Source organism: Pristis pectinata, chromosome 13, assembly GCF_009764475.1.
Source record: "Pristis pectinata isolate sPriPec2 chromosome 13, sPriPec2.1.pri, whole genome shotgun sequence".
Lineage (NCBI taxonomy): Eukaryota > Metazoa > Chordata > Chondrichthyes > Rhinopristiformes > Pristidae > Pristis > Pristis pectinata.
In genome coordinates this window covers 31,187,839-31,215,664 of record NC_067417.1, presented here as the reverse complement: position 1 = coordinate 31,215,664, position 27,826 = coordinate 31,187,839, and the positions used below count along the sequence as shown (strand labels likewise).

The window sequence follows — 27,826 nt, the reverse complement described above, 5'->3', positions numbered from 1 at the left end:
GATTTAGCTGACTGGGTACAAGTGAAATCTGGCTCCATACCTCCACCAATACGTTTGATAGCCAAACATGAAGGCAAGTTTCAATCTACTTCAAAAGCCAGTGATCAATTGTACAGTCTTCAGGAATACAAACCATCAATGACAAAAGGACACTATTCTAATTCATTGCTGAAAATACCCCAAGGTCTAAAATCATGACAAAGAGATTTGATTGTTACCTTTTTTGGAATAAGGTAGTTAATGAGTGCAGAGTGAACCTCTGCAGACAAGCAGAGAGGAGAGAAAAGTGTCCCGGACCCTTCAGTCATACAATTATCACTTTCATCACTGCTTGACATCTCCTCCCATTCATCATCTGAAGGATCTGAGGACAAACAGAAAAACAGGGGCGCTTTTGAGATTCTGATGAAAATCAGAAATAACAGAACAATACTCAAATCAATCATCCTGATGGGTACTTGTGCATAAAAATATCATGTCATCCATATTGGTAATGGCCACTTACAGAAGATTTCCTACATTAATGCTTTAATTAAATTCACTTGAGGATTGATTTCAATTGAAATTTAAGATTAATTATTTTGTTTTCTGTCCACAAAGTGACATCATTTTGGGAAATTTCTGTTTTTATGAATTAGATAATTTCAAGATAATTTGCAATGGATTTTGATTGGTTGCATCGATGCTAAAACCCTTCAAGAATCTCTGTGGCCAATTCACATTAACTTCAAGATTCAGTAATGTGTTTGGTCATGAGTTGGATTAACTACCATGGCCGACGTGCAGAAATTAATTAGATCAACCATTACCTAATGACAAGATGCTGAAGTGTACAAATTCCACAAGTTGGCCTTTTAATAAGTTTATTTTCTCTAATAGCTGAAGAATCAGGGAAGCAACTTTTTCAATTGCACAAATTGTGGACTCTGAATGGGAAAGCTCGCAGTGTGTTAGAACAGTCCAATTTTGACAGGTGCTTTGGTGAATATTTCATCAGCAGTTGGAATGGGGATGGATGCAGACACTCTTACAGTAGGGGAAAGCAGGCACTCTATTATCAAAGAGGATTATAGGGATGAGAAATTCAGTTTGGGGTTAAATAGGATACAAAGGTTGTATAAAGACTGGCTCAGCTAAATGCAGTAGCTGGCAAGAAGGATGGAATTACTGTCAAAGAATGGAGCTTATGGCAGAGGCTGCTGAGAATGATGGGAGTAAAATCACAGCACTGGATTTTAGTCTCTTGCACAACCAGATTTTTTCATCCCACTATTGGCAGCCATACCTTCTGCCACCTGGACACCAACTCCTAGGATTCCAGAGCCCCATCCCAAGTTTTCCACTCCTCCTCCTTCAAGACACTCATGAAATTGACTGCCTGAGCTGTTGTTGGTCACTGCCAGAGACATGCAACAGTACAACACAGGAACAGGTCCTTTGGCCCACAGTGTTTGCTGAACTAATTAAGGTAATGACACCAAATTAAAGTAATCCCTTCTGCCTGCACATTGTCCATACCCCTCCATTCTCTGCATATTCATGTGCCTATCTAAGAGCGTCTTAAACTCTTAAATCGTATCTGCCTCCATCACCACCCCTGGCAGCACATTCCAGGCACCCACCACTCACCATGTAAAAACTTGCCCCACACATCTCTTTTGAACTTTCCCGCTCTCACGTTAAATGCATGTTCTCTAGTATTTCTACCCTGGGAAAAAAGATACCAGCTATCTACTCTGTCTATGCCTCTCATAATTTTATGAACTTCACTCAGGTCTCCTCTCAGCCTCTGCTGGTCCAGAGAAAACAACTACTTTGTCCAACCTGTTTTCGTAGCACATGCCCTCTGATCCAGGCAGCATCCTGGTAAACCTCTTCCGTACCCTCTCCAAAGTCTCCACATCCTTCCTATAATGGGATGACTAGAATTGAATGTCATACTCCAGATGAGGCCTAACCAGAGTTTTATAAAGCTGCAACACCATGTCCCAACTCTTGAACTCAGTGCCTCGACTAATGAAGGCAAACATGCCATACGCCTTCTTTACCACCCAATCAACCTGTACAGCTACTGTTAGGGAGCTACGGACTTGGATCCCAAGATCTCGAGTACATTTTAGGTTAGTCTCTAGTTTTGTTTGATAATGGATCCATGAAACACCTTGGGATATTTATTACATTAAAAGCTGTTATATAAATCCAAATTGCTGTTAGAAGGATGGAAAAAAAATACAGCTTATCAAAGACTGAACCCAAGGTAACTCGTGCGACAACAGCTGCATTAAACACATAACTCTGGAATTTCAAAGCAGAACTGGTTTTATGTTAATCAGCCAGTTTGAAAGAACAGACTATTCATATCAACTAAACTTTTAGTGGGCAAAACTACAAGCTTCATGATACCATAAGCAGCATTTGCTTTGCCAGTATCAAACAGAAGGTGAGCTTATCATCAACAAAAAAATCTCAGACTTTGGTTTCATGTTGAAAAGCTACAAATGAAAACAATCATATTGCATTTCAATTGAAATAATAGACTGGCAAAGGCATCTTAAAAACAAAGAAATAAAATCAGTGTTTGTATGGTTGAGGCCAAAGAAATAGGGCTGTAATAAAGCAGCATTCAAATTCTACATTGATGAATATGGTTTAGGTCAGTCATCAAAAAGGAAACTTCAAATACTGGAAATCTGGAATCAAATCATAAAATACTAGAAATATTCAACAGGTCAGGCAGCATTTGCATAAAGAGAAATTGTCAACTTTTCAGGTTGATGACTTCTTGTCAGAACAGAGTCAAACACTTACAATGGCTCCTCATTCGTTCTAAAAATTGAGAAGTGATCAATACAATGGTTCTGATGAACGGTCACGGAGTTGACATGTTAGCAGTTTTTCTCTCCACAGACGATTTATGCCAAGTTAAGCAGGATGACTAGAAAAAAAGCAATTCACAAGAATATCTGAAGAGTACACGGAGCTTAAGAAGTCTGAAAGGCAGAGCCCACAAGTTTAAAAGCAGCACAGGAGACATAGGCCCAGTAAACTTTGAAAAATCGGAATTGGAATATTATTGTCATTTGTACTGAGGTACAGTGAAAAACTTGTATACCATTCATACAAATCAATTCATTACACAGTGCATTGAGGCAGTACAAGGTAATACAATATAGAATGCAGAATAAAGTGTCACAGCTACAGAGAAAAGGCAGTGTAGGTAGAAATAAGGCACAAAGTCATAACAAGGTGGATTCTGAGGTCCAGAGTGCATCTTATCGTACTAGGGAACTGTTCAATAGTCTTATAACAGCGGGATAGAAGCTGTCCTTGAGCCTGGTGGTACGTGCTTTCAGGCTTTTGTATCTTCTACCTGATGGGAGAGGGGAGAAGAGAGAATGTCCCAGGTGGTTGGGGGTCTTTGATTATGCTGGATGCTTTACCGAGGCAGCAAGAAGTGTAGACAGTCCATGGAAGGAAAGCAGAAAAGACAAGAGGCCTCCAGAGTTTGGTGAGCTTGGCAAGTGAGGGGGTAATTTTATTTCCATTTTAAAAATGCAATTTAGTTTTACATTTGAATTTCCTTAAGCTGGTAGTTTTAAATCATAGTGAACAAGTGGGTTCAGTGTTCCAAGTAATTGGGTAAGCAACTAGAACGGGTTAACTGAAGTCAGGTGACACAAAGTTTTGATACCCAAGGAACTCAATCTCTGGCCCAACTAACAGCACAGCACCTTGTGAGTTCATCATCCAGAGTGCAGACTTTGGTGAAGTAAATGTAAACCATTTAGACCCGTGGAGTAAATGTCCACAGCTCAGAAACCTCAACCCTGAGTTGATGAGCTGGAGTTCAAAATTCAGATACTGCGATGCATCAGGAAGGAGGAAAGCTAACTGTACATTTTGTATATATGTTGCCAAAGGGGAAATTCAGAGGATTGGAAAATTTTCAGGATTCAGCAGTAGACCAAAACATCAATAAGGACTAGGTAATTGGAATTAGTAAGTAGGCCAGTGAGAAACTTAACAACAGGTTATAAGAGCTGCTAAAATCTTTAGCTAAAGTTTATTGGAGTCCCATACAGACTGAGACAGGAGAAACTGAGCAGCTGGGAGGATAAGGACAGCGAAAGCCTGGGAACACCACCACCCGGAAGGTGCCCTCCAAGCCACGCGCCATTCTGACTTGGAAATATGTCACTGTTCCTTCACTGTCACTGGGTCAAAATCCTGGCACTCCCTCCCCAGTAGCATTGTGGATGTACCCACACGTCAAGGACTGCAGCAGTTCAGGAACACAGCTCACCACCACCTTATCAAGGGCAATTAGGGATGGGAAACTGGGGATGAGCAATTAAATGCAAAGCCGACATCCCTTGAATGAATAAAAAGCTAAATAAAAAAAAAGTATTTTGCGTCTGTCTTCACAGAAGGCGGCACAGAAAATTTCCCAGAAATAGTGGAGAACAACAGGTCCAGAGCAAATGCAGAGCTTAAAGAACAGGCGGCAATGACACAGCCAGTAGAGGCATTGCCTCACAGTTCCAGAGACCCAGGTTCAATCCTGACCTCCGGTGCTGTTTGTATGGAGTTTGCACATTCTCCCTGTGACCGTGTGGGTTTCCTCCCACATCCCAAAGACAGTGGGTTGGCCACTGTAAATTGCCCCCATGGTGTAGGTGAGTGATAGAATCTGGGGGGGGGGGGGGGGGGGGGGGTGAAGGAGTTGATGAGAATGCAGGAGGATTAAAATGGGTTGAGGTATGATTAATGTAAAAATGGTTGCTTGATGGTTGGTATGGACTTGGTGGTCTCAATGACCATCCAAATTAGCATTAAGATAGTGGTTGATCCTTTACCTCAATGCCACTTTCCTGCACTGATGCCATATTCATCAGAAGGAATGCTTCGCGAACATGATCCCGGGGATGGAGGAGTTTGTCTTATGAGCAGATTAGGCCTGTACCCCTGAGTTTGGAAGAATGAGTGGTGATCTCACTGAAACATACAGAAGTCTTCCGGTGCTTGACAGGGAAGATGCAGAGTTGATGCTGCAGTGTCTACCAGGAGGTCATAAACTCAAAAAACAAAATGGGGTTTGCCATTCAGCACAGAAGAAACTTCTTCACAGAGGGTGGTGAATCTTTGGAATCATCTACCCAAGAGGGCAGTGGATGTTAATCAATGAATGTATTCAAGACAGGGATGCATAGATTTTTTTCGATATTAATGGAATTGGAGGACATGGCATCAGTGCAGGGAAGTGGCACTGAGGTAAAAGATCTTTCTTTTCCAATCTTTTTATTAATTTTCAAATTAGTTCAAGTTAATATATAACATTAATAATTATACATATGGGGCAAAGAGATCAGGATAACCATCATAACAGCTACTATATATATATAATCACAAGGAGTAAAAAAAAAGTAATCTAGACCTCCCGCGCTCTTAAGTGAACATAATACAAAAGGAAGATTGAAAAGAGATTTAATTATATGAGAAAAGAACCCCCAAATCAAAAAAAATTAATAATAAACCAAAAGAACCCAAAAACTTCAAAAAAAACTGGACTGATATTTCTTCAATTAAAAAAAACACTATGTCGTTAACTCTGCTCCTCTGTATTCAAAGGTTATTGAAAGGGATCTGGAAAAGGTCAGCTTATATCATATGGAAATATTGAATAAATGGACTCCAAACTTCCTCAAATTTAAGCGAAGGATCAACAGTACCACTCCTAATTTTTTTCTAAATTTAAACATGCTATAGTTTGAGAGAACCACTGAAAAGTGGTGGGAGGTATTGGATTCTTCCATTTGAACAAAATGGATCGCTTGGCCATTAGTGTGACAAAGGCAATCATACGATGAGCAGAAGCAGATAAATGGCAAGATTCCATCATTGGTAACCCAAAAATTGCAGTAATAGGATGAGGTTGTAAATCAATATTCAATACAGATGAAATAATATTAAAAATGTCTTTCCAATATTTTTCCAAAAGGGGACAGGACCAAATGAGGTAAAAGATCAAACACGATCTTATTGAATGACTGAATCTGCTTCTATTTACTGTTGAAACCTTTCAACAAATAAAAGTGCAATGACTTTCCGACTTGATAACTGATCATTAATAAGCATAAAACTAGTGATGCAATAAACAATCTGGCCACTGGGGCGCAGCATTATTTCAGAAGAACATTTTGACCAAAGCAAACTATGGCAGGCCCGGTGTCTGAATTTAGCCACCTGGAGTTAAAGGAAAACTTAACCAATCAGTGAATTCAGTTACAATGACTAATAATTCTTTGATGTTAACATTCTGATGCAGAATAAATATCAGAGTTAAAAACCAACATTGGCTCCTCATACTTCTTTTAATAAAAAAGTGATCAATACAATGGTTTTCTTGACTGTAATATCATTTAAAACCGTGAAGCTGTATCTGCAAGCATTTATTCATTGTTATAAATTAACTTTTCTATCACCGCCTTAGCATGGTTACTGATCTTCAAACTCCAGACTGAAGAATCCTTAGTATACCTGGCTTTCTGCCACTGGACCACAGGATCCAAAATCCCCCTCCATTTCCACTGCTCACACACACTGGCAAGTGCTCAGACAGCATGTTAGCTCATTTCCCCACATTACTGAATGCCGTAACTTGTTGTTCTCTCTCCCCTTCATTTTCTCCACCACCAATCTGAAGGGTCACTCAGCCTCTCTAGGGATTCTCCACAATGTTATTCAGAGAACTACAACACTGAGACTGGATGCGCTTGTCACTTCACCTACAAGGTAGCAAGGATCTTCCTTTATTGGAGGAACATGACACAAGGTACATTGGAGAGCCATCCCAAACATTTGTGGATGAAAACAATTTTGGAAGTAGATTTCATACCTTCAGAGCAACACATGTTGACAATGATCTCCAAGGCATTCTGTTGAGCAGCAAGCAGAGCAGTGGCATGCCTCAACTCCTCACTCCGGGTCTATGTAAAAATAATTTTAGAATAATCAGTTTCAAAGATTTCTAGCATTCCTACCGAAAACCTAAAGATACTGAAATCTTTCTCAACTATACAATATTAGATAGGTTGAATCAGTAGTATCTGTATTCTGTGCAGGCCCTTTGTTTTTACATAGGTGTCAACGGGAAGCACAGCTATTTAGTTCAAAGTGAAAAATCATCAGGCGGATATTATCCACATCAAAGTAGTAATGTAAAACCAGCTGAAGTATAATTGTGCAAGTCTGAAAATAATGCTTTGCACCTGTGTGAATCTCAAGAGAAATAAGCTCAGATTTTCCTTTACAATATAGATTGTGCCCTAGTCCTGCCGCAGATGCATTGGCATTTACAACCAAGAATACACTTCCCCAGACACACAAACACTCAAAAGTCTCCAGGTGAGAAATTTATACAGGCACTGAATCAAATTCATTGAGTACCATATGTCTATGTGGATATTTCATATAATTTAAAAAATACACTATGACTTGTTTACAAAGAAAAGCCAATGATTTTGAAAAGCTTTAAAGTATACCATAATCACTAACTGGGCATATGTTTCATTCAGAAGAATTAGCTGTCATTCTTGACTAACTTCTGATAATTTGACAGCATCTGTCTAGTTACAGAATAAAATAACTTTTTGTTAAAAGATCAGTCTATTACTCATTATAACAGTTGCTATTAAGTGTAGAAGGTTGCTGTAGATTACAACAGGATATTGATAGAATGCAGAGCTGGGCTGAGAAGTGGCTGATGGAGTTCAACCCGGAAAAGTGTGAAGTGATACACTTCAGGAGATCGAATTTGAAGGCAGAATACAAGGTTAATAGCAGGACTCTTAGCAGTATGGAGGAACAGAGGGATCTTGGGGTCCATGTCCATAGATCCCTTAAGATTGCCGTGCAGGTTGATAGGGTTGTTAAGAAGGCGTATGGTGTGTTGGCCTTCATTAGTCAGGGTATTGAGTTCAAGAGCCACGAGGTAATGTTACAGCTCTATAGAACGCTGGTTAGACCACACTTGCCGTATTGTGTTCAGTTCTGGTCGCCTCATTATAGGAAGGATGTGAAAGCTTTGGAGAGGGTGCAGAGGAGATTTACCAGGATGCTGCCTGGATTGGAGAGCATGTTTTATGAGGATAGGTTGACCGAGCTAGGGCTTTTCTCTTTGGAGAGAAGGAGGATGAGAAGTGACTTGATAGAGGTGTACAAAATGATAAGAGGCATAGATCAAGTGGACAGTCAGAGACTTTTCCCCAGGGTGACAATGGCTCACATGAGGGGGCATAATATTAAATTGATTGGAGGATACAAGGAGGATGTCAGGGGTAAGTTTTTTATTTTTACACAGAGTGGTGGGTGCGTGGAACGCACTGCCAGCAGAGGTTGTGAGGGCAGATACATTAGGGACATTTAAGAGACTTTTAGGTAGACACACGAATGATAGAGAAATGGACAGCTTTGTGGGAGGGAAGGGCTAGATAAATCTTAGAGCAAGATCAAATTGTGGGCCAAAGAGCCTGTATTGTTCTGTCATGTTCTATTGGCATTTTTCTTTTAAAAAAGTAAATCAAAAGAGCAACTTTCAGTGCTGAGGGAAGCTCAGAATTTGTGTTGATGAATTAAAGACAGGCCAGTGTTTTAGCTTGCCACTGGGGAGTGAAGAGAACACGATAAGGGAAGCATTGGCTAACAGCTATTATTCTGCTTTCTGTGGACAGAACAGGTCAATATACATGTTAAATCCTTCCATTCTGCTCCTCAAATCAGAGAGAGTTGGTGCTGAGGCAGATAGCCAAAGTGAGATAATGTTATATACTATAAACCACTTCAATTTAAAACTAACTAGTAGGATGATCATCAAATTCTACTTTAATAAGCATACATAAGGGAATTTAAATGACCAATTACTCTGTAACTTGTTTATCACTGCAAGCTACAAAAGATTCATATTTACTCAGCAAGAAAATAACCCCTTAAGTTGCATTAATTTGAATTTTCTAGATTCTGGAAGTTCATTCACTGTTGCTTGCACTAAACACTCAGAAAACTAATAAGAAAAAGGTTGAAAATCATTCAAGCAGGAACCTTGCACAATATCTTTGTTCCCACCTTTCCACAAACGACTTTATTAAGAAAGAAATCAGGAAGCTTTAAGGCTTCTGAGCATGCAACTACATTAACTAAAACCAAAAACATATTTCAGCCATACTTACAGATTTCATCCATGAAATGAACTAAAAAAAACATGGGTTGCCTGTCATAAAAAGGATGATGGAAAGCATACTGCATTTGGTGCTCATAATATTGACTCTTCATTGAAGAAACTAAACACAATTTGGGTGCTAATTTGTAGAATACTCCATTTGTTCCAAAGGGTGACTCTGAGCTTCCAGTTAACCATCACTATAATTCCCCACCTGACTCTGACCTCTGTTTGAAGCCGCCTGACTTGCTGAGTATTTCCAGCATTTACCATTTTTATCATTGTTGACTGAAAAGTGCCTGGGAAGTATTTGAGGGGAAATATGTAGGTGCATTAAATAAATGTACATCTTCACAATTTACTTACTGGTAGGAAATCTGAAATGTCTTCACTTGTCACATTTTCTGCTTGACTTTGATGAGGTATTTTTCCTGTCCCATCCTCCAGTTTGGGAGTAACATTCTCATTTGTATCAATCATTTCCTCCTCCATTTCAGTCTCTGCCTCAGCCTTTGGGATTCCACATGCAGCCTGCCTGAGTGTTAGAATTATCTGGCTGGCATTCTTCTCCAAGGTTTCTGCAAGAATCCTTATAACAGCATTTATAGTGTCTGCTTGACTGCTGGAAGGGACAATGCTCTTCACATTCCATACCGTACCTAAAGGGAAATGTTATTTACAATCATTAAAAGTGTGAGATATACCAAGATGCTTCAGTGACTCAAACCACCAGACACCATTGCCCCTTATCACTCAGGATTACTCTGCCTAGAGCAATGTGCTGCATCAAATTACACTTTTTATTTATTAACAATTCATAATGCATGGACTAGGGAAATAAAAATCACTGCAGCAAAGCATGCAAATGCCATGAACAGTAGTTTTTTTTTCTATTTCACAATATTTAGCACTAATGATGAATGGAATTTTCTTGGATCTATTTTCCCAAATTTAATGCTATTCAGAAATTGAATCAACAACTCGCCACTGGAAAATCCATAAATTATGTAAATTAATCATTCTGTTAATCTACAACTGAAGTCTTACTTTTCTCATCACTGATCTGCCTTTACAATTCTAAGATGAATAAATGATTAACCGGTTTTAACAAAAGTAATTAACTGATTTTTTTTTGGTAATACAAGACTATACTCCAACTCAATTCCTGAAAAAAAATTGATACTCACCTTGACACTACAAATTTCCTCCAACTAGCTATTCAGTAAGACATTTCTCAAATGTTGTCCTGATTCATTTTGGCTTGTGATATTTAAGAAATGCATTACAAGGTTTTTGTAATATTCGTATTTCCAAATAAATCAAGAGTATATTTTGTTTATCAGATACAATTAGTATTTTCTTTGCTTGGACAAATAACTAAGATTTGAAATTCCTTTTCAGTTATTCTTTTTACCTGCTACGAGGGTCCTCAGGAGCAGATGTTCTGTGATATCTTCTGAGGATAGAAGCACCACTTCCAACACTTGGAGGGCCAGGGGAACTAAGGACGCCAAAAGCTCGGTATTGTCTTCAGTGACTGTCTGTAAACAATAAGCTGGGGATGGAAGCAACAAATCCACCTCATTTACATTCCATGTTGTGTATAAAAAGTTACATATACACAGAAAAGAAAAAGTGGTGTGACAACAATTCATACCAATTTACATCTCATTTCAACTGACTTATATGAATTGGAACTATGCATTTAAATGATCAGATTCTGGATTGGGGTTCACACATAACTTTCCTAATAGCATAAAACCAGAATGCATCCACAGCTAAGCAAATGCAACCATTGAGTATGTGAACCACACATTCTAGGTACATGCGGTCGCCTGGATTACGGCCACAAGTTGATTTTGTCCGCAAGTTGGAAAATATGCCGATCATACACAAAACTGAAGATTGAACTGTGGCTTTTTCCTTTTCTTCTAAGATTTCTTTGCAGCATCGAGTACTTCTGTTGACACCCCTACAACTTCATTCTTTTCCCTCTTCTAACAGCTGCTTATCTAGTTACACAAGGTCCTCATCGCTTGGCTGTTCAGCATGAGATTTAATCAGCAATAGCATCCTCATTAATCTCAAACTGGTTACCAAGAGCCACCACTTTCCCCTTCACGTCTTCTAAAATCTCGGAAATATCTCGGAAATCATGAATCAAGTTAGGATAAAGTTTCTTCCATATACCATTCATATTCATTTGCTTTACCTCGGCTCAAACATCGGCAATATTCTTCACTACATCATAGATGTTGTACGACTTCCAAAATTCCCTTAAGATCTTGCATTCTGCTGCATCGGTTACTTTAATAGCTCTAAAAAAAATGTCTTTCAGAGGTTGTACGCTTTAAAAGATGCAATTACACCTTGATCCACTGGCTGGAGAACTGCTGTTGTGTTCAGTGGCAAGTACACAACCTTGACATTTGGATGAAAATCATCCAAAAGTGCAGAGAAGAGAAAATGCAGATGTTGGAATCTGGAGCAAAATAACCAACAGCTGGAACTCAGTGGATTGAGCAGCATCCACGGGGTGGAAAGGATTTGTTGATATTTTGGGTCAAGACCCTGTATGAGGACTGTAATGCAGGATGCCCAGGGGCATTATCAATAACCAATCAAATCTTGAATGGTAATTCTTGGAAGCACAGTATTTCCCTACCTCAGGAACAAAATAGTTCATAAATCAGTCTTCAAAATCTACCAACATCACCCAAGCTGTTTTGTTGGACTCCCAGATGACCGGAAGAGAGCCATTACAAATTCCTTTAAGAGCCCAGGGGTTCTCAGATGGATAAATAAGCAATGGCTTAAGTTTGCAAAATCCTGCAGGATTTCCACTCAGCAACAGGGTCAGTCTCTCTTTTGGTGGTTTACGTCCTGGAGCTCTCTTTTCCTTCTTTTGGTTCAGGCATACATCTCGTCCACATTGAACACTTGTTTGGCACAATAACCCCACTCCTTAATGATCTGAGCTGAAGCATCAGGAAATGCACTTACTGCAGTGTGGACCCTTGTACTTTAATGTTATGCAAATTAGCAATTGCTTTCAATCTCTACATGCAACAAATTCTTCACTTTCATTGCTTTCTCTCCAAGTCTTTGGATAAGCTCTGTTTTTTCTTGAATAATCATCAGGCTAATGAATATTCGGTGTTGATTTTGATCTACAGGTCAAATTACCACTCGTAATTGATAATTGACAATTGACAATTGATAATTGATAATCTCAATTATCAAACCACTTCACTGCTTTGTAATGATGGCAGATTGCATCAGGGCCAATCTTTTAATGTGTTCAAGGATGTGTGTTTTGTCCTTTACCGTTGAACGACTGGAAGTCGATGCTTTGCCAACTTCTGATGGTGCTTCTCCCTCATCACAGCACTTAATTATATCCATTTTAACTTCCACTTTAATGGTTTTCCTTAGATACACTACCACCAGATGCATCTTTTGCATTTTTGAGGGGCATGAAAATGGCAAAATACTGCAGGAGTTATGCAGTACAATACAGTGTTTGTAAAGAATCACAAACACTGCTATCCAATATGGCACTGTAAAGATGACTGGCATCCATACAGGAGGCTGGAGCTGTTTTGCCATCAAGTGCTCTTATTTGTCCAGTGCACAAAGGAAGTTAAGTTCTGCTGTTCATAGAAACAAACTTCTGTACTTCAGAATTTACGGGAGCTCGTTCTTATGGACACCCCTACATACATCAGGTGTTCGTAACTTGGGGACCGCCTGCAGCGTCCAAGTTCAGTCCCCGTTTTGTGCTGATCAGAGAGGGGTAGCAACAGAGATGCTGCAATGATTCTCAATAATCCTGGTCTGAGGCAGGAAAAATCCACCAGGGCTCTCCACTCTGATAGCCACCTACAGACTGCCTTGCTGGCAACGAGACCAGGTAGAACTTGGATGAGAAGTGAACTGAGATCATTGTGAAGTGAGATGAACATTTTAGCAACTGCATCATTCTAATTAGGAAATGATCGAAACAAGGGAATGAAAAATTTGGTCAGAACAGGAAAACGATGCCCATCGTGCTAAACCAGTGGTGGCAGCTCTGCATTAGAGATTTTAGCCACTTGAATGGATCCAGTGAGCTAGGTGCCCATTAAGCAGGAGTCTGTTGTTTTGGCTTCAAGTACAACTGAGATGTTTAGAGCAAATCAGCTGCTAAATTTCATTCAGAACCCAGCTGACCAGGGAACCCATATTGTGCAGGTTAGAAGTTATCCACTCAAGGAGGCCTGTGTGGAGACTCACAGTGCATTCCTCCAATACAATCATCATGGGTCAGTCGCAGATACTCTGCGACAGCTCCAGTTCCATGATGCCTTTGTTCAAGCTGAGAAAATTATTTTGTGCCTTGCCTGCTCATGAGAGAGATACAAGGAGTCACAAGACCAGCACCCAAACTGGAAATACAACATATCCCAGACACACAGTGTGATTGCTTCAGCTGGCAACACTCAACAAGCAGAGGCAGCCCTTGGCCAAGACCACATACACTACTCCAGTCAGATTAACTGAGCAAGGTGTTTTCTGGAGAGGACACAATGCTACCTAGCCGGTCAACACATGCAGGCTTTGCCATGCAGCGTAACACTGCAGCAGAAGCCAGAGGCTGAAGCACTGCACCTTACGCTGAAATGGCGGAGCCAGCCCTGAAGGATTGCAGGGCTATTTGAGCAAGAACAACAAATACAATTTTCATCAGTTCCAAGTTAACTGATTTTTCTGCATCTGGGAGAGGAAAGATTTAGGGTCAGGGAGATATATCACATTTAAAGTCAAGATTTGAAACTACCATTTCATTATGTATTGCATTTTGGTAACTATTTTAATTTGCTTTCAGCTTGTTAGGCAGAAGATCGCTAATTGGAACCAAGCAAATCATCTGTAACTAGACAATTTTGAAATTATGTAAATTCCTTTTCATTATGTGTCAAGAGGACATGCAAGATTAATACAGAAGGGTAGAATACAGCATCACGTTTCTCAACAGAGAGCAAAGAATTCCTTCATCCAGATAAAATGCTCAAAACAGAAAGTTAAATCATTATGAGTGGCTGATAGATTGGGAGCCAAAGCTGATTTAAATACACAATTAAAGTACTAGATCCTAGAAATGATAGACCAAATTTAAAAAAACATTTTCAATGTACTTGAAAAGGGAAAGAGAGACTTATATAAACTTCAGTCTGCAAAAGATCTTCAGTGGTTACACAAGATTAAGCCCAGACTTGTAGAAAATATTGTCGGTATACAAGTTCACAAATAATATTGAACTCAAGTAATTATATCATTTCTGAACTTTATTAGTTATCCAACACGTAATTAAGACAGGAAGTTGGTTATTAACTGACAAAATGGTTGCAATAAAAAGATGCAAAGTATTCCAGATAATTTTATATAGGAATTCACATTTGGGTCAACCTAGAATTGCATTTCAATCATGTGATCCATTAGTCATCACATGAAAGATATTAAGCTCAGAACCGAATTCAAGTTGTGTACTATGATTAATAGAAAATAACAACAGATGTATACTTGGTCAAAGACCACCCTCTTGTTTCCTTCTGCATAAAGATCTGCTTCAAGAATAAAACATTCTCTTCACATTTTGACAGATACAGGATCCTTCTATTCACCCTCCCACTGAGAGAATGCCTGTCTTTCTGTTTATTGATACACAAATGGATGCGTATTTGCTCTAACATAGCAAATACCCAGCAGACACTGAACAAATAAACAGTCTGCAGTTAGTGTCAGAACATACAAACTTCATCAACACCAGTAAAAGAGACTGTGTAAATGGGGTGTGTTGGGTGACATGACAATATCATATCTACAATATTTACAACTGCTACGAACATATCACGATCTGGTCATTTCAAATTTCATCCGATTGTGTTATTATGACTCATCTGAACACAAGCAGAAAGTACCTTTCCAATTGTTCAGATCTATTGCAATTTTTAAAAAAACTGTTTCCATTGTTCTCTTAAGCTTTTCAAATAGGGACACCCTGTATGTCACCAGATGGCTCTAAATCTGACCAGGCCATACTTGAATTTTTTTTTTACATATCACTTCATAACCCCCATCTCTAAATAAAACCAGTTGCATTCATGAAGAAACAATTAACAAGATCCATGGATCTTACTTATTTTACAAGTGAATGGAAAACTTTACTTCCTGCAATCAGTAATCAAATTTACAAATGAACTGAAACAGGCAGGTATGTTTTAGCATGTGGAAATTGGTGGGAGTCCAAAAGGAAGGATATCAAAAAACCTTCATTACTAGATATTCAAAACACCAGAGGCAACAAGATCTGCTACTCTCCCTGCTTAAGACAGAGAAAGACACAGGACTATGGAGGATAACTGGACTGATTTCCAGAAAAAAAAGTTCACAGACATAATGAACCTAATGGCTTAACCAAGTAGTTAACCAGTAGGACCCCTTTCCCATTTAGGTTCAGAATAGACCTTATTGAACCAGCGATTTCCCCACCATGTCCTGAAGAAGCTGCAACCTCCTGGAATTAGTCTTCTTGGAAAAACCTGGTCAGACTGACATGTGGAATCCTGCTCCACTGATATCAACAGAGAAAATAGTCGTAAGGGATTAACTGATAGAATTTTTAAATTTTTAATAGCTTTAAATATTTTTAGTTGGTAAACTTAAAGTTTCAATAATATGATTTTAATAGTTTAATTTTTCATAGTCTTGAAATGTCTCAGAACGTCAGAACATTTTATCATATTGAACACTTTATCGGAGGGCCGACATAACAGGATTAAAAGGGGCGATGTCTGTCCTTCACTGCTGGACTTGGAGCCAGAACATTGCAGAAAGTACTCAATGGGAGTTGCAAAGAAAAAGCCATCATTTTTTCCCCCCATTTTAATATCTTCTGTGATAAATTATGGCGCAGGGAAAAAAATTCAAATAAAAATAAATTGTGTTATCTTTTCATCCCATTCTTATACATCTTGTTGTATCTTATACACATCTTTTTGAGAGTAAATTCATTAGTCTGTTCTTGACTGCAGGCAACACTGTGGCACATTTCCAGGGACCCAGGTTCAATCCTGACTTCTGGTGCTGTGTGTGTGGAGTTTGTACTTTCCTCCTGTGACCAATTGGGTTTCCCCCAGGTGCTCCAGTTTCCTCCCGCTTTCCAAAGTGGTGAGGATTGGTTTGTTATTTAGCCACGATAAATTCCCCTCAGTGTGTAGGTGAGTTGTAGAATATGGGGGAGTCGATGGGAATGTGGAGAGAATAAAGTGGGATTAGTGCAGGTCTGGTGTAAATAAATGCTTGATGGTCAGTGGGAATCAATGGGCTGAAGGACCCATTTCTGTGCTGTATGACTCTATAGGTAAAGTATTCAAATATACTCTGAAGGATGAAGAGAAGACATTCCTTGTTAGCTCTTCCTAAACTACTGACACTCAACAACTCCAAAGAACATAGAACATTACAGCATAGTACAGGCCCTTCAGCCCATGATGTTGTGCTGACATTTTATCCTACTCTAAGATCTATCTAACCCTTCCCTCCCACATAGTCCTCCATTTTTCTATCATTCATGTGGCTATCTAGGAGTCTCTTAAATGTCCCTACTGTATCTGCCCCCACAACCCCTGCCGGCAGTGCGTTCCACGCACCCACCACTCTCAGAGTAAAAAAAAACTTACCTCCGACATCCCCCTTATGCCTTCCTCCAATCACCTTATAATTATGCCCCCTCATGTGAGCCAGGTTCGCCCTGGGAAAAAGTCTCTGACTGTCCACTCGATCTATGCCTCTTATCATCTTGTACATCTCTATCAAAAGGATTTCTCTTCAGTCTATGAAAAGTAATAGAGCATTGAAACAAGGATGGGATCTGATGTAAACTGTTAAGCACATTTGTTAAATGATCATGCCTTCATAAAACAGAAAAAAAACATATAAAATTTCAAAGCAATTCCAAAGCTTGATCCCTATGATAGATTATATACTTTTTTTTAAATAGCAAGCATCAGTTAGTGAATGCGTGAACATTTAATGCTTTTCAGATAGCTTTCATCCCATTGGTAGAATATCAAAGTTAGAAAACAGTTTAAATTTTAAAAAGGTAACATTTCTTTTTTATTTTAAATATGAAAGCAGTGTGATTTACAATTATAGGTTCTGAGAAAAACACCAGGAAATATTGCATTATATCAATTATTCATTCACTATAGTCCAGCAATACATTTAAACTTCCTCACCAAGTCCTGAATAAATAGACTCAGCTCAACGAGTTGAATTCTTTGCTTGTTTTAAAGAAGTAACTTAGATTGTTTTAAAGAAGTCTCAAACTAGCAATATAAATTCCAAACTCCAATCTCTACATTTCATAGTTTATTCTTTATAGCTGTGGGGATTTAACTTCTCTTGTACTCATGAAAAATTTGAAACTGTTTGTAAAATACAGATTTATCCACCTTCAGTAGGCAAATGAAATAGATATTTTTCAGTTTTCAAGAATCAAATGCACTCTGGACAGGTTTCATACAAAGTCTTTTCTGATATTTTTAAAACTGAAATGAGCACACTACCTAATTTTCCACTTTGCTCATGTTTCTCTGAGAGCATCACCATGGGACATCAACTGATATACAAATAGAAGTTCCCATCTACTAATGAAATCAATGAGTCAATGAAACATTGTACAACATTTGTAAAGTAACTTTGGAGAGTGAAATCAATTTTAAAGCTTGAAACCAACAACCATCTTGGAGTTCACTTGAAGAATTTACAAGTGGTGGAAGTTATTTGAATTCACACAGTGAGTATTTGAACAGTGGCCTTAAAAGTGCAGGGAAGGTTAGCAGTTATCACAAACATTCTCAAGGATCAGATTACTATGAAGCAAAGTCAGAGGACATCTGCTGGTAACTTTATCCATTTGACCTGAATTAACATCTTAAATTCAAAAATGATCCCACTTAACATAGGCTTAACATTGGCTTAGTGGTATAAGCCATTCAAGTTTCCATCTGAAAGTGCAGAGAGCCAAAATACTTTGGAAAACATCCTCAACATGATAGGAGCAATCCATTTTAAAAAGAAGCTGGTTAATTTCTGTTCCAATTTGTTTACTTTCTTCTCACTGAGGCAACTAGCAATCATCAATGAACAGAAACCTCATGGTGCAAGTATTCGTGGCACTAAATATTTTAGGAGAATTAATCCAGTAGGATTATAAACATCTTACAGGCAATTCAGATATTGACAATATTTAAAATACAAAACATGCTTCAAGTCTGTCCTTTTTATTGAATTTACGGAAGGATGTGGGCATCACTGGCAAGACTGCATTTATTGTCTACTTCAAATTGCCCTTGAACTGAAGGACTTCCTCCAAATTATGGGTCTGGAGTCACACATGGACCAATAGTGTGACACATTTCTTTTCCTGAAGGTTTTATGACAAGTCAGTTGTTTTGTGCACAGCAATACTAAAACCAGTTTTAAATTTTAGCTGACAATCAATTCTTATTTGCATGGTTGTTCAATAACTTGATTCCAAAATTTCTAACTCAAGACTTCAAATTTCCAAAATTCTAGCTTTCGTGTAATCCTTCCTTTGGTCTCTGGATGCTCCCACAGATTCTGTTCATTTATATATTTATTCACAAAAAAGAGAGATCAAATTCCATTCTCTGATGATAGAGAAGCGCTGGGGGCTCAATGCAAAAAGAAAAGATTATTTGGTGCCAGGTTTCTAGTCCCAGCACTGCAGTGCACTCCCCTTCAAGCCAAAAAGCAACACTGCGCTCACAAGGTCATGTTCTGCCTCTGAGAATTGCACAGACACCAAGGTTGGGCTACTCAGAGGAAGAATATAGAAGAGTAATTAGAAAACTAACCCTGAGAAGTCTTTAAACATAGAATTTAACATTAATATCTGCCTTTTTTAAACAACTTCAAAATAACGTATTATAATAATGCCACCTGTAATCTGTAACAATCATTAAAATGTGCAATTGACTGAATCACAAAGAAGTGTTAATGCAATAAAACTTCTCCAATCAAATCAAAGTTCGCAGCACAAGGCACTGAAGATTAAATTTGAGAGCATACAGAGTGCCAAAACTGCTACAGAACAATCTACTGATGCATATATATTCCATCTAAGGTGGTTATTACACTTCCCTTTCAGAACATCCCATTAATGAAGTACTTTTAATGCGAAGTCAGCATTGTAATATCAGAAGGGCAGCATCTAATTACTGTATACAAGCTCCCTGATACTGCAATGAAAAAAAAAGACCAAATACAGAAAGAATATACGGATAGCGCTTTAAGCAACACTAAAATTCATTGCCTGGATTTTGCAGATATAATGATAAAACAACTAGTGTTCACCACATTACATTGGGCAGTGACAGCAACTATTGCTGTGATGTGATGCTTAGGGCCCAAGTCCCAAAATTGCTATTAATGATCCAGGGACTTCACAGACTGCACCTTTGCCCCATTTGCTACCATAAATGAGCTCAAATTACTTGATCTGAGGTACATTTATGCTTTTTATCAACAAGTAAATTAAAAACAGGTAAATTTTTACCAAGAAGTAACAGCGATCCAGAACCCTACAAGAAGTCCAGGTTCAACCTATGGAAGGCCATCGTGAGAACAAAAAGGCAATTCAGTGTGAAGTTAGAGACACAATCGGATACATGACAGCTGTGGCAGGGTTTGTATGCCATTACTTCCTATAAGGCAAAATCTAACAGAATAAACGGTAGTGATGCTTCACTCCCCAATGAGCTAACTCCCTTTATGCACGGTTTGAAAGGGAGAGTAACACACCTGTGCAAATCTCCACAGCATCTGGTGACCCTGTCTCAGAGGCAGATGTCAGAACACTCTGCAAGAAGGTGAACCCTCGCAAGGCATCAGGCCCCAATAGTGTACCTCGTAGGGTACCAAAGATCTGTGCCGACCAACTGCCTGGAGTGTTCAAGGACATCTTCAACCTTGCTGCAGTCGGAGCTTACAACCTGCTTCAAAAGGGCATCGATCATACCGGTTCCCAAGAAGAGCAGGGTGAGCTGCCTCACCTGGACCTGCTGCAATTCGCCTATCGCCACAACAGGTCTACAGCGGACACAATCTCACTGGCTCTCTGCTCGGCTCTGGAGCACCTGGACAACAGCAAAACATACATCAGGCTGCTGTTTATCGATTACAGTTCAGCGTTCAACACCATCATCCCCTCAGTACTAATCAACGAGCTTCAAAACCCGGGCCTCCATACTTCACTCTGCAACTGGATCCTCAACTTCCTCATCGGGAGACCACAGTCAGTGCGGATCGGTAATAACATATCCTCCTCACTTACAGTCAACAGAAGCGCACCTCAAGGATGCATGCTTAGCCCATTGCTCTACTCTCTCTACACTCATGACTGTGTGGCTAGACACAGCTCAAACACCATCTATAAATTCGTCAATGACACCACTGTTGGCAGCATGAATCTCAGATGGCGATGAGGAGGCATACAGGAGTGAGATAGATCGGCTGGTTGAGTGGTGTTGCAACAACAGCCTCGCACTCAACGTCAGCAAGACCAAGGAATTGATTATGGACTTCAGGAAGGGGAAGTCGGGAGAATACGCACCAGTCCTCATTGAGGGGTCAGTGGTGGAAAGGATGAGCAGTTTCAAGTTCCTGGGCATCAACATCTCGGAGGATCTATCTTGGGCCCAACACATTGATGCAATCACGAAGAAGGCATACCAGTGGCCCTATTTCATTCAGAGTTTGAGAAGATTTGGTATGTCACCAACGACTCTTGCAAATTTCTGTGGATGTACAGTGGAGAGCATTCTGACTGGTTGCATCACCGCCTGTTATAGAGGCTCCAATGTGCAGGATCAAACGATGCTGCAGAGGGTTGTAGACTCAGCCAGCTCCATCATGGGCACAACCCTCCCCACTATCGAGGACATCTTCAATAGGCAGTGCCTCCAAAAGGCAACATCTATCATGAAGGATCCTCACCCCCTGGGATATGCCCTCTTCAGATCGCTACCATCGGGAAGGAGGTACAGGAGCCTGAAGACCCACACTCAATGTTTCAGGAACAGCTTCTTCCCCTTCGCCATCTGATTTCTGAACAGACCATGAACCCTACCTCATTATTCCTCTTTTTGTACTGTTTGTTTTTGTAGCTTATAATTTTTACGCCTTTATGCCTTTAGCATTGTACTGCTGCAGCAAAACAACAAATTTCATGACATATGTCAGTGATAATAAACCTGATTCTGATTTTGAAGTCCCACCGTAAAAATACTCCGAAAACCTGCCAACTTGGTATACAAGGTCTGTAGATTTTTCATGGTACACCAAGCCAAAATTATTGCTCAGCAAACAACTGGCAAATAAAACTAAACCCAATGCACATTGCAATTTCGGAGCATGAATAAGGGATTTTAATATTTTAGAAAACTTTATCCTACAGAATTTTGGATTCTTCCTTAATCATCTCTGGATGTTCTAATCTTATTTCTGTGAGGAATTATTGATGTGATGCTCAGCCAGCTTGATGACATCACAGCTGCTGGCTGCCTGATATTCCCCACATCGAGGTCTAACAGCAGCAGAGGTAGGAAAGTTGGCATGGAATCTGTGCCACAGCAAATCACTGGATCTTTGAGGAGAATTTTTATTTCATGCCAGTAGGAATCACTATGTCTTTAACACTGAGCAAAAATTCTGGGCCTCAAAATAAATAATCGGTATCATGTGACAAGCATTTATACAATCTGCCTTTGACATAGTAAGCATTTACAAAGCATCTTCTAAAATCTCAGAACATCCCACAACACTTTAATGATCTTTTGAAGTGTAATTATTTTTGTCATTTCCACAGATAAGTTCGTTTCATCATGTTGGATAAGGGATACATTTTGGCCTGGAGAACAAGTTTGCTCTTCCTCAACTAGTATCACAAGCAAGAGTTTGCCTCACCCATACTTCAACCCTGCACTTAAGTCTCAGCCTGATTAAAAAAGATTCAAGATTCTAGCATCAGACTCAAACGCAGATTGTCTTGACACATGAACTTGAGTGCTACCTCTGAGCCAAACTTCAGTCTAATAGTTCATAAGCAGAAAGCATACAGCTCATTTTAATTTGCGGGTGTACAATAAAGGAAAACAATATTTCCAAACATATTCCACTAGATGCAAAAGATCTTTGTTGAACAAGGCCAGTTTCCTTGCCCCACTTTAACAAATGGAGTGATAGAGAATTGTACTATCATTTTTTTTTTAAACCAACCATCTCATTTTTCACAATGCAGGGTGTGAAAGATAGATTACTGCTGTCATCAGGCACTGAAAGTTCAAATGAAGCAATTTGGCATAGTGTAATCAGGCAATCAGACAGATCTAGGAAAAATGGGAACAGTATTCCCCAGGGCAGTTTCATGATGAAGCTCACCAAACCTCTCCCCCATTTTGCCACTCCCACTTTAGAAATCAGCCAAGAGTTCATTCATCAATCACTCAAGAGCATATCTGAAGTACAAAAAAAAAGTAATCAATCCAGCTCTCAGAAGCACATAGGAAGGCAGGGACTACTGCTGCCCAGACCTTGGTACAACCATACGTTCTGTGCCTGGTATGAAGTCTTTATCTTCCAAAACCTTTTTCCGCAATTGATCAAAGGCTTTGCTGGCACACTGAAGATGATGGTGAACTTCATCATCAGTGTCTGCACATGCCAAGTGGAGGCTCCCGAGATATGGGAAGTGGTCCATGTTTCCCAGCATCTCATTTTGAACTTTTATTGTTGGAGAGGAGTGGGGTAACATTGATCGAGGACTTAAGTTTTGCAGATGTTCAATATAAGGCCTATCTTCTCATATGCTTCAGGTAATGAGTCAATGATGCCGTGGAGCTTGGCCTCTAAGTGCATGCATACGTAAGCATTGTCTGCATACTGTAGCTTGATAACTGAGCTCTGGTGACCTTGGTTCTGGAGTTCTACTCACTGTAGTTGGAAGAGATTCCTGCTGGTTCTGAACATGAGTTTGACAATGGCTAACATGAGGGGACATAACTTTAAGGTGATTGGAGGAAGATACAAGGGGGATGTTGGGGGTAAGGTTTTTACGCAGAGAGTGGTGGGTGTGTGGAACGCACTGCCGGCAGAGGTCGTGGAGGCAGGTACATTAGGGACATTTAAGAGACTCTTAGATAGACACATGAATGATAGAGAAATGGAGTATGTGGGAGGAAAGAGTTAGCTAGATCTTAGAGCAGGATAAAATGTTGGCACAACATTGTGGGCTGAAGGGCCTGTACTGTGCTGTAATATTCTATGTTCTATGACCTATAACCACTCAATATTTTTAATTGCTTCTGTCAGACAAACTTTTAATATCCATATCTTCTCAAGTCAACTTGAGTCCATTGACAGCATTCTTATCCAAATCCCAGATTAATATTTCAGTGTAGTGCTGAAGGCAAGATGTTCTGTCACCTTTACTGCCTTTTCAAGTTGCAGTGGTAATCCTTATCCATCTGTGCCAGTGGCTCAGACAGACACACAAGTTAGCTTTCCTAAATATTCGTCTCTCAACAATATAAACAGATCAACTGATCATTCCATTCACTAGTGTTTTGGGGATCTTTTGCTACCAATATTACTGCCTATACTAGAGTATTTTTCAAAGGTCTTTTCCCGAATTTTATACCACTTGTGCAACTAAATATAACCACACTGATATAGCTAGTTATGATTTTGACATATATATCTGAGGAAGCTATAGTATAACCACATGTAGACTACAAAAATTGACATTGTGACTTCAAAATAATTATTTACCATGCACTTTTCTATCAGTTGGTGAGATTTCTGCCCTGGGTTGAACAAAACAAGCATATATCAGCAGTGTAAAGCCAAAAGAATTGTCAATAGAAGAATGCTACAGAAGAGCTGATTCCACAGGTTTCTGCAATGAACAGGAAGCCATACAAACCTTGGTTTGACAATGGAAAGCACAGAGAAAATCCCAACATACATATCTGCACTCTTGAGCAATCCTTAACAGAAAGGAGCATGTCATAACACTGAAAAAGATATGCAAAAAATCCATCTGATGACTGAAATTAGGCAGCTGAGCTACACGATCCCAAAAGCTGAATTAATGATAAAAACTATGAATGCATGTGGCCAATGTATCCAATTTGCTTAAGGTAGATGAAACCTTAGAAACAATGTAGCATGGATCTATGACTGATAAGTAGTCAATTATGAACTAAGTTTCAAGGAGTTGGACTGATGCTTAGTAACGAAAAAAAGTACTGAAGGGATACATGTATTCCAAGTATTTTCTACTTGAAATCTCAGACCACCAAGAAAAACCAAACTAGTTTCTTCATGTTACGTGCTCCTTTTCAAAAAAAACTATGTCCCACTTAGATCCAAATTAAGATGGCACTAAGTATTAATTGACCTGTCTCCATTCTTCCAAAATGGTCATCCAAATCTACCAACAGAAATATTAAAATAAAATGTTAACTGGTATTCAAGTTTTAAACAGAATCTTTATTAAAGATTGCAGAAGGAAGTTCCATCAACAACATTGATTTGAAATGCAACAAGAAAAAAAAATAAAAATTAACTTGTCCTACATGCACACAACACACTGAATTTTAATGGAACTTGCTTACCGGCGGAAATTGCCAATTCAATATTGTCATTGAACCGTCTCAGGCACAGAATACAGATATCCAATAAACCTTCTTTGTTGAAAACAGACACCGCCCTGCTGCTGCTTTCACTTAGAAAACAAAAGGAAAATGCCCAGTCAAACTACATTTACTTAGTTGAGACTCCTCCATGTCTGCATTGAAATCACTCACCTAATCAAACCAGGCTTACAGAAACACACACCTTATCATCAGGCTACCCAAGTGGAATATGAGGCACTATTCTTTTCATTTGTGTTTGGCCTCAACGTGGCAATAGAGAAGGCCAAGGACAGACTGATCAGTGTAGGAATAGGTAAGGGAGTTGAAACGACATGCAACTGGAAGCTCAGGATGGCCATTGTGGACAGAGCACAGATGCTCTGCAGAAGGTTGTCTAGCCTATGCTTCATCTTGCTGAAGTAGAGGAGGCCACATCACGAGCACCAAATGCAATAGACCAGTTTGAAGTATGTGCACCTTACCCAAAAGTGCTGTTCAGGTCCCTGTACAGACATGAGGGAGGAGGCATCGAGACAAATGTTGCACCTCTTACAGTTGCAGGGAAAAGTGCCAGGATATGGGAAGGGGTGGGTGGGAAGGGTTGAGTGGAGCAGGGAGTCATGAATAGAGTGGTCTCTGAAGAAAGTGGGGGGGGGGGGGGGGGGGGGTAGAGAAAGATGTGGCTGGTGGTGGCATCCCACTGGAGTTGGCAGAAGTGGTGAAGGATGATGTGCTGGTGGAGCGAATGGTGAGAACCAGGGGAACTCTATATCTATTCTGTCTGGGGAAGAGGGTGGGTGAGAGAAGTGCAGGAAATGCATGCAAGGGCTCCATGAACAACAAAAGAAGGGAAGCCATGTTTCCTGAAGGAGGAGGACATTTCAGAAGCCCTAGAGTGGAGAGTGTCATCTTGAGAACAGATGTGGTGGAGATGAAGCAACAGAGAGAAGGGGATGGTGTCCTTCCAGGAGATTATGGGAGGTGTAGTCAAGGTCGCTGCGGGAGTCCATAGGTTCATAGAAGATATTGATGGACTGTTTGTCTCCTGAGATGATAGAGAGCTTCAGAAAAGGAAGCGTGTCAGACAAACTCCAGGTAAGTTTGAGGGCAGGTTGGAAGTTGGTGGCAAAGGTAATAAAATTGACCAGTTGCGTACGAATGCAGGAAGCAGCACCAATGCAGACATCGATGTAGCAAAGAAAGAGTTGGGAAATGGTGCCAGAGTAGGTTTGGAACAAAGACGGTTCCACGTAGCCAACAAAAAGACAGGTTTAACGGGGGACCATGCAAGTGCCCATGTAGAAAGTGGGAGGAAGTTGTTGGGAGTAAGAACAAGATCTACCAGGCAGATGAAAGTGTTGGAGGAGAGGAATTGGTTGGTTCTTTGTTCCAGAAAGAAGCAAGGGGCCTAAGACCTTCTTGATGGTGGATGGAGATACATAGAGACTGGGCGTCCATGGTAAAGATGCAGTGGTTGGGACAGGGCATTGGAAGTTGTCGAAATAGTGGAAGGCATGAGAGGTGTCCTGGATATAGGTAGAAAGGAATGGGAAAAGGAGAGATAGGACAGAGTCAAGATATGGAGAATGTTAGGTGGTGCAAGAGCAGGTAGACACAATGAGTCTATCAGGGAAGTCCTGCTTGTGGACCTTAGACAAGATATACAAGCAGGGAGTGCAGGGCTGAGGTGCTATCAGGTTGCAGGCCATGGTGAAGAGAGCTCCTGATGCGATGAGAGCTGTAGGTCTCGGAGAGCCGTGACCTGGTGTTTGTTCATGGGGTCATGGTCCAGAGGAAGGTATGCAGAGGTGTCTGAGAGCTGCCGTCTAGGCTCTGCAATGTAGAGGTTAGTGCACTAGACCACAATGACACCACCCTTACCTGCTGGTTTGATGATGAGGTTGGGATTGGCGCGTAGTGAACAGGATGCTGCACATCCAGAGGGGTTAAGGTTGGAATGGGTAAGGGGAGGGAGAAGACAAGGTGGTCATTGTCGCATCAGCAATTAAAAGATCAAGAGAGGGTAAGAGGCCAGAAGGGGGTGAACGAGTGGAAGAGTGCTGGGGATGTGAAAGGGGTTGTCAGTCGGGGTGAGGAGAAGTTGGGCATGGAGGTGAAGGCAGTGGAAGAACTCATCACATCAGACCCAGAACTCTTCGAGGTAAGGCTGCTAGGGTTCAAGGCGGGGTCTTTGCTAAGGGTCCGAGGAGGAGAATGGGAGAGTTCAAGAGGGGGGAAGGAGTCAGGGGAAGGAAGGTCAGAGGAGAGAGCAGAGAGAGAAGGGTTGAGGATGGTGTGAGTGCTGGGATGTGGGATCAGAGGAGGGTGGGGGTGGGATGGTGGGGGGAGGAAATGAGAGAGATTGGAGGGGCGTGGGGGAAGAAGGAGTGAGGAGGCCCCCGTGGAGCGTTGGGGACCTGGGCCTGGAGCCAGACAGGAGAGCGGGGAGCTAGTTGGTAGCAAGACAGGAAGCAATACTTTTGTGGTTTCTGTGTTACAGTAGTACAAATCAATATCTAACTTCAGGCACAACTCAAATATTCCATCGGGCTGTTTCAGAGATGCCTGGTGCAAGAACATAGATCTGAAAACCATGGGTGTGCTACCCACAATTTTCTATCAGTTGAAATCCATGGATAGAAAATAGTTTGCAATGCACCCACCATTCCCTGATCCATTCCCATTACTGGGCATGTCCCTTCCCCCTGGCTCGGGCACTTCAATGCAGTTATAAACCATTAAATAATTTATTGGATTACACAATAATACAGGAAGTAAAATTGTTACCAATAGTTATCACTGACATAATCATCAAAATCACCTTTTCTTCTTATACGTCATTAATGAT

General features: G+C 40.2%; 1 protein-coding gene across 1 annotated transcript in view; it reads right to left on the bottom strand.

Moving 5' to 3' along the window:
• Window positions 1–27,826, bottom strand: part of heatr3 (HEAT repeat containing 3) — a 39,365-nt gene that overhangs the window by 7,224 nt on the left and 4,315 nt on the right. Inside the window, exons 5-9 of the mRNA XM_052028442.1 lie at window positions 24,958–25,067; window positions 10,629–10,769; window positions 9,581–9,873; window positions 6,896–6,986; window positions 219–364 (exon numbers count right to left, since the gene is read on the bottom strand). Of these exons, the coding sequence (XP_051884402.1) occupies window positions 219–364; window positions 6,896–6,986; window positions 9,581–9,873; window positions 10,629–10,769; window positions 24,958–25,067 (781 nt within the window). The remainder of the gene's footprint in view (window positions 1–218; window positions 365–6,895; window positions 6,987–9,580; window positions 9,874–10,628; window positions 10,770–24,957; window positions 25,068–27,826) is intronic.